Source organism: Triticum aestivum, chromosome 7A (genome assembly GCF_018294505.1).
Source record: "Triticum aestivum cultivar Chinese Spring chromosome 7A, IWGSC CS RefSeq v2.1, whole genome shotgun sequence".
NCBI lineage: Eukaryota > Viridiplantae > Streptophyta > Magnoliopsida > Poales > Poaceae > Triticum > Triticum aestivum.
In genome coordinates this window covers 24,111,027-24,120,908 of record NC_057812.1, presented here as the reverse complement: position 1 = coordinate 24,120,908, position 9,882 = coordinate 24,111,027, and the positions used below count along the sequence as shown (strand labels likewise).

Below are 9,882 nucleotides of genomic sequence, written 5' to 3'. Positions count from 1 at the left end.
CGTATTCGTGTTCGTCTCATCGTTCTGAGCAACTTTCATGTTGAAAATATTTTAATTCGAGTTACGGATTAAAAGATATGATTTTCTAAAGATTTTATTAATTTCTGGAATTTAATTAATTATTTAAATTAATTCGAAAATGGAATTATGACATCAGCATGATGTCATGCTGACATCAGCAGTCAACAGAGTTGACTTGGTCAACCTGACCAGTTGGTCCAGTGGGACCTACCTGTCATACACTGTTTAGGTTAACTATAGATTAGTTCATTTAATTACTATTTAATTAACCTAACTAGTTAATTAAATTAATTAAACCGGATTAATTAACTTAATTAATTCATTAGATAATTAATTAATTAATAATTAATTTTATTAAATCATTTTTATTTTTATTTATTATTTCTATTTTTAATTCTTTTTTTAACGTTCTGGGCGTGGGCCCCCACTGTCATTGGCCCACAGGGGGGCCTTGCGGGTTTCGGGCGCAGGCGACGGTTGTCGCCCGAACGGGCGCTTGGCGTGGATGCGGGCGAAGCCCCCAGGGGTCGCCGCACGGCGACCGTGGCCGGAGCAGCGGCACGGCGGGGCCGTGGTAGGAGGCCGGGCCGGCGACGAGGGGGGATATGGTGGAGGGGGCCGGCGACGACGTGCAGGGCAGAGAGGGGCGAACAGGGGCGCCACGGGGCCGGGCGCGGTGACCAACGGCGACGGGAGGCGTGGTCGGGCGCGGGGAGAGGACGAGAGGGAGCGCGGGGGGGGGGGCACTCCATGGACGTGGCCTGGGCGGCCCTGGGTCGCGGTGAGCTCGGCCGACGCAGGGGAGGCGGGCGCGTGCTCGCGCACGATGGCGTGTCGCGCGGGGCGGTAGGGAAACTGGCAGCGGGCTCGGGGACGTTCGGGGGGGGGGGGGGGGACGACGGGGACGACGTGCGTAGGGGGGCAGTCCGGCGGGGGAGGGCGAAGCAGTCCGGTGGCGGGGAGCTCCGGGCGCCGGCGTCGGCGGCACTTCCCGGTCCAGGAACGGGAGGAGGTGGAGGACGGCGGTGAGCGACGTGTGGCGGCGGGGCGAGGTGCGGTCGGGGGTGTGCCCCGATCCAGATCGGGGGGGGGGGGGCGAGAGGGACGAGGGAGTGGGGGTCTCCTCGATCCAGATTGGATCGAGAGGGGGGAAAGTGGGGCGACGGGGGGTTAGGGTTAGCGGGTGTGAGGGGATAAGGGAGTGGGGTGGGTCGGCCGGCTAGGCCAGTGGGCTAGCCTGGCTGTCAGCTGGGCCGGTTGGCCCATTGGGGGTCCCTTTTCTTTTGTTTTTTTATTTATACCTTTTATTTATTTTACTCTTCTGTTTTAAATCATTTTAAATTACTTAGGCATTTTATAAAAATGGGTTTGTTGCACCATAATTACCTTTGTAATATTTAGTACAATCCAAACATTTTTGTTTTAATTTTTGCAAATTTTTATTGTTATCATTAATTTGAATTTTGAATTTTGGACCGATTTTGTCCTAACGATAGCTTAGCAGCAGTAATCGTGGTGACGTGGCATCATTCGCGTGGAATTACTGTAGCCTAATTATCCGGGCGTCACAAAAGGCATCATGCATTTCCTCTTCTTCAACACAATCTGGCACTGGCGGCATGCCAAACATAGACTACAATCTCCAGCAATGTGCACCAATAAGATCCAGATACATGCCCTACTATAAATAAGGCTGCATAAGAGAAAATATGAAAACAGACGGGCAGGTCATGTAAATCCAAGATATTTAGATGACATGCGGAAAATCAGCCCATCTGGGACGACAAATTCATTGTGCCCATGAAGGATGAACTTAGAGAAAGCATGGAGAAATGTGTGTTCATGATTTTCGAGTGAAAGATCTTATGTAAGAAGTAAGGAACATCAATGGAGTCTGTTTGGAAATTATGATAAACCAATGCAGTGGTAATGATCACTATAGCCTTGCACTCTGATCAAGCATCCTTATCTCACTACATGGACAGCACAGTGTACTGTTATGTCCACTCACAGACCCAAAAATTGGGATAGCAAATTGTAGAATTAAGCCACTCTTTGCAGATGCATAAATTTAACAATGGTTCACATGCATGCAAGAAATTAAAGGATAACTACAAGATAATCCATCCACCACCTATGCAAACAACGAGACGGGGAAACTGTCAAACTAACTTTCAAAAGCCAACACTAATATGAGAAAACATGCAGGCACCACTGCACCAACAGAGCTACGTACTAAGTACTGACATAATTCATCACACGGTATGCCTCCAAGTTGTTATGTTTCCGATTTATGAATAGCATCCAGCATACTCAACCGTGCATTCTCAATGTGCCACATCGCCCGGGGCCACCCTTCTGCATACTTCAGAACTGGGTATGTGTCCCAACAATCTTGTTAGATGATCCTCACTCTTCAACTGCTGATGAATAAAGCGACACTTCCCGGAATATAAGCGGTGCCATAACCACCGACGTTAAAACCAACTAGTCTAGTCTAACCGGTGGCCAAGATTAACCGCTCGACACCAAATTAGTACTTGAGCCGTGCATGGTCAATTCAGATGTCAGAATCACATTTCTCTTTTACAAAACGAAGCTAAACCACAGTCAGATTTCTAAGTCACCTGAGACCTGACAGCCCAGGCCCGGGCCCACGCCGCAAGCACATGCCAGATGCCACACTATTACTCCCTCCGTTCCATAATTCTTTGAACTAAAACCACGACAAAAAAATATTTAACAACGGTTCACATGGATGCAAGAAATTAATGTTTCCCTACAAGATAGTTAATTCACCCACTGACACGCGAACGATGCGGGGAAACTGCCAAACTAACAGACAAAAGCCAACACTAACATGAGAAATCATGCAGGCACCACTGCACCAAAAGGGCTACTAAGTAGTGAAATAGTTCATCACACCATATGCCTCCAAGTTGCCACGTTACTTGTTGATGAGTAGTAGCATCATGCATACTCGACCGTGCATTCTCGACGTGCCGCATCACCAGGGATCACCCTTTCTGCAAACACAGTTTTATCCATGTGATTCTTCAATGGATATGACATGATACTATATCATATAAATTGCCAATTAAGAAAGCATAAAAAATAGTAACCATCAATTATTACATTGGAATTCAAATTTGTTGAAGCAAATTTCAAACACAATTTTCAATCTGATTAGGCATCAATGTTTTGATGACTCCACTAACTGATAAATAGTTACCTAGCTAGCTAAGAGTTGCTCATGAATCATAAAAGAAGAAAGGCATATAGATACCTGGCGGATTGTAGAAGCTCATGTACGGAATCAAAGAATAGAAGTTTCGTCCCTTCATTAGCTCCTTACACTCTAGTGTCTTGAGATCAATCTGGTAGACGCCAAGATCCGTGTTCACGAAAATGATATCACCGCCCTCCACAGACCCAATCAGTATAGGTTCGCTCTTGGGATCTTCCATAGGGAGAAGGCACTTGAGATGCACGACTGTACCACGAGCCCATGAGGCACCTCCATCGGAATCTATTTTTCTGGACCAAACGTAGAGAATTAACCTGTCCAGATGTGCAAACCCCAAAGTGCCATCCTTCATTGCCATGAGCATAGGGTCATGAAAAACAACAGACTCGACAAGCGGCGCATCAATCAACGATAACGAATCAGAGCTCAAGCTGTACTTGAGAATTCCTACACGGGCATTATCATTTTCGTACCCAAGCAGGAAGTGAAGTGCGCCGTTGACGAGGACAGAGGGCATTGGCCGCATGAATGCATCAGCTGCTGCAACAAGATCAAGACCAGGGCACCGCTCATCCCACTCAGACCAAAAATCAGGGCACGGTTTGCTCCAGTCACCTGTGTCCGGCGAGGACACACACGCGACCGCAACGCACTCACCCTCTTCACTGTAGTTCAGGCCGACGCAGACCACTCTGAAGGGGGCCGCGTGACACGCGCGGTGGTCGCAGCCGCTCACGGCGCAGAGCACGGCGAGCTCGAAGCTATCGGGCAAGCAAGACCCGTCCAGCTCCCGAGTGCAGCCCGTCATGGGGTCCCAAACAAGGAGCACCGGGGTACAATAGTCATTGTTCCCAAGAAGAACACGGCCATGGCGGCAGTCCCGTGCATCAAACCGTTGGTGCGTGGGCTCGGTGAAATCCGGAATGCGCGCGCAGAACTTGGAGGTGGAGACGAGGCGTGGGGCGCCGGAGCCGTCGAGCCGCGAGTAGAGGAAGCCCAGCATCGGGGGAGCGCCGTGGAACTCGCGGTAGCGGCCGCGGAAGGCGGGGCCGGTGAGGAGGGCGAGCCAGGGCTTGCTGGCGAGGGAGGCCCGCACGAGCGCCGCGGGCTCGTCCGGCGGGAGGCGGAGGAAGACCTCCTCCACGAGCTCGTCCGGCAGCTGCGGCATGGTCGGCCGGCCGGTCGGTGGAGGCGAGGGAGGGTTCCGGGAGGGGAATAGTTTGGACCGGTGGGCGGGGATTGAGACGTGGGCAGTGGCTCTCTTGGGGTTCGAGTCAGACACTCAGCTAAGTAATGGCGGGCGGAGGAAGGAGGGGATCGGCGAGGACGGAGGGGATTGAGACGTGGGCAGTGCCTCTCTTCGGGTTCGAGTCAGACAATCAGCTAAGTAATGGCCGGCGAAGAGAGAGGGCGCCGCCGGGCAGGCGGAGGAAGGAGAGAGGATCGGGGAGGACGGAGACGGCCGGACGGCGGCTGGGGGAGAAAGTTTTGTTCTTTTTTCCAAGGGGAGGCTGGGGGAGAAAGTGAGATACGGGAGGGGTTAGGGCAACGTTTGGGCCAAGTGTGGGCTGCATTTGAGCCCAGTGTTCCCCAGTAGCTGTTAGCCCAAAAGGCGACCCTGGTAAGTAATATTTTATCAGTGCAAGCGTTTTTCTAAGGCCTGCTACCGATGAAAAAAATTAGGTTTGAATAATTGTGTTTTCGTGGTGTTTAGTATTTTTTTCTGTTAGAGTTATCGACCAATGTTTTATTGGGTTCATGGTACAATATTTGAAATTTCATGTAAAACCTTTGGCAATCTTTAATTTTAGTTCTCTATTTTTAGTGCAATATATGAAATTTCTATGTATTTAATGGAGGTAACTTATTTTTTGTTTTTTTACAAGTGTAAATAAATTGTAACAATAATGAAACTTGGCATAATGTCATGGTATGGCCCCTATAAGGTGTGGTAAAAATTTGAGAGAGCTACAAAAAAATTGTGCTGTGCTTCACTTACAAACCGAAGCATCTCTGAGAAAGAATCAGAGTTTCGAAGGGAAACTATGAGGTTTAAAAGCAAACAAGTTTTCAAAATCATACAAAGTAACCATACAAAGTGTCAAACTTTTACAGGAACTTCTGATGATTTACCTTTAATGTTGAAAAAAATGTACCATAACCCTAAACACAGAACACTAAAGTACTAACATTAAAAAAAATAGAGTACCGATGGCGGGGCCCAAAAGGGCACACCTCTATTAAATGATAGATTCAAATACCATTACCTCCCTTATATACCTAGAAATTCATTTAAAGCCCTAAAAATATCAAGGTAACTATATAAAGTGTCAAACTTTTACACGCTCTGATGATTTACCTTTAATGCAGAAAAATTTGGACCATAACTCTAAACACAAAACACTAAAACACTAACACTAAAAATTTGAAAAATAGTACCGGTGGTAGACACTACTATGGCCCGTGCTTCCTCTAATCCAGGAAGGTATTGGGCCCCGACTGTTTGTAGGCACGTAGCAATTTCACTCAAGAGGATCCTTCACTAGTAGGAGCTTTGAATTGCTAGCAATGATCAGTACATGCACACACACACACACGCACAATATGGAACTTGCGTCGGCCCACATCAAAACTGGTAAGATTGTCAGTCTTACTAGCTTGCTAGTTACGAGGACTAAAACAACTTGTATTTGAAAGTAGTGATTGAAGCAAAAGAAATAAAAAAGCAAGGAATTGCAAAGAATGTTTGGTCGAGGTTGAAAGCAATGAAGAAGAATGGATTGGGACCAGAGTTTCACTGCTGAGCAAATTCAGTTGTCTATTGATTAAATTGCTATTTTGAATATGACTATACATGGCATAATTCTATATAGGCAACATGTCTAAATATTCATACACCGTTATCCATCTCCATCTATAGCTAATGCTCTACGCCAAGACCGCTATCCAGCATGCATATCAAAAGTATTAAGTAAAACTGAATATTACAATAAGTGTGATGACATGATGTAGATACTATATTGTCTTCACCCTGCCTTGAAAGGACAACTACTCAACTATCTTTTTATCCTTAGTGACAGCAACACAATAAATCATTTTCCATTTTCTGTCACTACGGTTTATTACTTGCAAGACTGAATCCAATAACATACCCAACCCCCTTTTTGAGAAAATTAATTTAAACATGGCCAATGCAAGTGTAATTTTTTTGACAAGAGGATTATATTAATGTCAAGTAAATATCAATTACATCTAGCCTCTACACCAACTAGTAAGTGTGCACGTGCACGTCACCATCAATTCAATCAAGTACTATATGTGATCATACCAAAAGAGTGGTTCATCCATCTAAAACAATAGTTTTTAGAGGAAGGTTTTCATTTATTGATCATCAAAATTACTTATCACATAGATAAGAAAAAGGCTGCCCGGTGCATGTAGCTCCCGATTGTGCACGGTTAGGGGAATGATCCGACCATTTTGGGTCTTTTGTATGCAGTCTTCCCTGCAATTTTTGTAATAAATGAAAATAAAATAACTGAACCAATGAGTTCACAAAAATAAAATGACATGTAGTAAGCTTCAGATTTCTTTTGACCCTACAAAATTCAGTTTTTTTATTGTATGCTTCACACATTTAGTTTTTTTTTCTATTCGACGCAAGAAAAAAAATAAAAACTCCTAGTTGTTTTTTGAGATGCTTCAACTCATCACGCCACTAAACCAGACACACACATAGCCCATGTTCGCGTAGCCCAACCCAACAGGCAAAAAAAAGGCAGGCACCCATCTCTCGCATTCGTCTTCACCCGATCCACTTTCCTCCTCTAGTTCTCGATCAGGGTTGAGTTCTCGCCCTCTCTCAGATCGGATCGACGCAAGTTCGTCAGCGTTTATATTCAAAAAACCACCGGCAGCAATAACCAGCGTCGCCGCCTCCTTGACTACCACCTCCGCCACCCTCGTCTGCAGCGCCTTCCCTCCCGGGCTGTACTGCTATGGGCGAATCCTATCTCGCCGCCGGTCTACACCTCTGGGCGAGAAGCCGCTGCTCGCCCTTCGGTCGGCTGCTCAGGGACAACGCCCCCCTCACGTGGACTTGGACGACAACCGAGGGTCATGTGACCTCTCCGTGTGAGGCATGGTATTGTTCTGAAAGTAATTTAACATTCTGAATTTCAGGTTGTTAAAGGTTGCAGGAACTGTTTGCACTTTTTACTACCGCGTCGCGCCACCTGCCATCCCGAAGCCAAGCAGAGCGCAAGAAGTAGTACCTCTGGCTGGCTCATTATGAAGCACCTTGAGTGTGGAGATCGGACCACCACACTGTCGGATGATACAGCAGAGAGCAAGGGGTTTTGAAGCTTACAGAGTTACAGAAGTGCTCCTTATAGCTGAAGTTTTAACGTTTCTTTTGTGTGCGTGGGTTGTTTCTGCGTCATGTGGAGAATTACTCCAAATATGCAATGAAAGAGAACTGTCATATGCACTACTCGCAATGAAGAAAATGGTAATAATTTACAAGTGTGGTTGATGAGTCATTAACGTCATCCTACTCTGTAATGTGCACTGGAAATACCAGTGATTCTGCCTATACGTGCAATGTGCTTGGTGTGTATTGTTCATATTCAGTGAAACATGACACAAGAAAGTTTGCCCAGTTTGGGATTTCACTCACATAAAGTAGTTTGACCAGCATGGCAATGCCACTCAATAATAAGAGCAGAAGGTTAACTAATTTTTTACACAAAGGAGAAAGCTTTACTACAACACACTGCTAAACATATTACAATCTTCAAAGACAATCCACCTGGTGCCATCAGGGATGTCATCTAGTACAAGAAAAAAAATGGCACATACAGAGCTAAACTATTCCTAGCTCCAAAAAGCACGAAAAAGTGTCAAGTGCTATTTAGGAAGAACCTATTGCTTTGCATTGGTTCACATTACCCTCACCAAGACTCCGGCTACACTAAAGATCATACTGTACAGGTTCACACACTCTGCATCATTTATTATCCTAAAAATACATCTCTTCCTGCAAATCCATGGTTCACACACGCCCAAGTACCTGAAGCGCCACCCAGTCCAAGATCAGCTACTCTGCAATTTGCAAAAACATTCAGAAGTAATATCATGTTAAAAAATTGAATGGAAAATGAATAGAATGCTTCCTCCTAGTCCAAAGTTAAATGGTGATCAACATACCTATGCACGTTAACAATAGGGTGTAATGAAACAAAGAAAACCATGCTCGTGTACTTGGAGCACTTTGTGGATTTAACATAACAAAACATCCTTATAGACAATATTTTTTGTACTTTTCCCTGATGGGTCGATGTCCTTGCTTGGCTTGGCAAGTATTCTTGTTGTATGCCTTGATACTCCTCTAGACAAAGCAACATACAGTTGGCCATGAGAGAACACAGGTTCTGGAAGGTAGATGCCAACATTTGGAATGGTTTGACCCTGTGCTTTATTGATTGTCATTGCAAAGCTAAGGCGGATAGGAAATTGCTTTCTTTTAAACTTAAAGGGAAGCACATCATCTTCAGAGGGGTAGAGAGGAATTCGGGGAAGAAATACTCGCTTTCCAGCATGGTGTCCTCCTATAATTTCTGCATCAATAGCATTATCTTGAAATGCCTTAATAATAAGCCTCGTGCCGTTGCATAGCCCATTAGATGGATCCAAATTGCGAATCAATATCACAGGACAATTGATCTTCAATCTGAGTACATGTGGAGGCAGGCCATTAGGTGTGAGAGAATTCAAGAATTCAGGTGGGTAGTGATTTTGTGTGTCATCCACTGCTGAATCAAAGCTATAGTAGACTTTTTCTTCCCCGGGAAACCGCTTTATAAGCATCCCGTTTAATTCATCGACATACTCATTTTTAGTGGAAAGAATAGCACGGGAACTAATATAAGAAGTTAATCCTCCATTCTGGTAAAGTGAAGGAAAGACATCATCGATTAAGTTGTTGATGGAGGTTTTTGAATCTGTATATCTCACAACTATTTCTTCTGGTAGACACACATAATCTTCACCAATCGATTCTTCAGTGCCATTTCCAATTCTCATAAGAAAATCTGAGAACCATGGATCAGACTGTGCTCTCATATTGCGGCGGAGTTTTATTTGTTTTATATCCTTCCAGAGATAAGACTTTTGGAGTGTAGCATTTATAATCTGCGCTTTAGTGCCATGCCTAACAACAGGAAGGACTTGTCTGAAATCTCCTCCAAACACTACTACTTTTCCTCCAAATGGTGATGTACAACCTGTAATATCCTGGAGGGATCTATCAAGTGCCTCGACAGCTTGTCGTTTTGTCATAACAACTTCATCCCAAACTATTAGAGATGCTCTTCGAAGTAATTCTGCAGTCCCACTTTTCTTACTAAAGTTGCAAACAATATCTTCTTGAATATTTATTGGTACTTTAAATCTGGAATGAGCAGTTCTACCACCGGGCAAAATAGAAGCTGCAATACCAGACGTTGCTGTTGCGATGGTTATTAGTCCCATAGAGCGCACTTTAGCCAATAAAGCTTTATATAAATATGTCTTTTCTGTACCTCCTGGACCATCGATAAAGAATACTTTACACT

At 44.9% G+C, this 9,882-nt stretch overlaps 1 protein-coding gene across 1 annotated transcript; it reads right to left on the bottom strand.

Moving 5' to 3' along the window:
* Window positions 1-2,764: 2,764 nt before the first annotated feature.
* On the bottom strand, window positions 2,765-4,734 carry LOC123152017 (uncharacterized). The gene is made up of 2 exons (XM_044571628.1): window positions 3,308-4,734; window positions 2,765-3,047 (listed from the first exon to the last, which is right to left on the bottom strand). Exons 1-2 carry the CDS (start codon window positions 4,434-4,436, stop codon window positions 2,992-2,994), a joined length of 1,185 nt encoding a protein of 394 aa, XP_044427563.1. The 5' UTR covers window positions 4,437-4,734; the 3' UTR covers window positions 2,765-2,991.
* Between the last annotated feature and the right edge of the window lie 5,148 nt (window positions 4,735-9,882).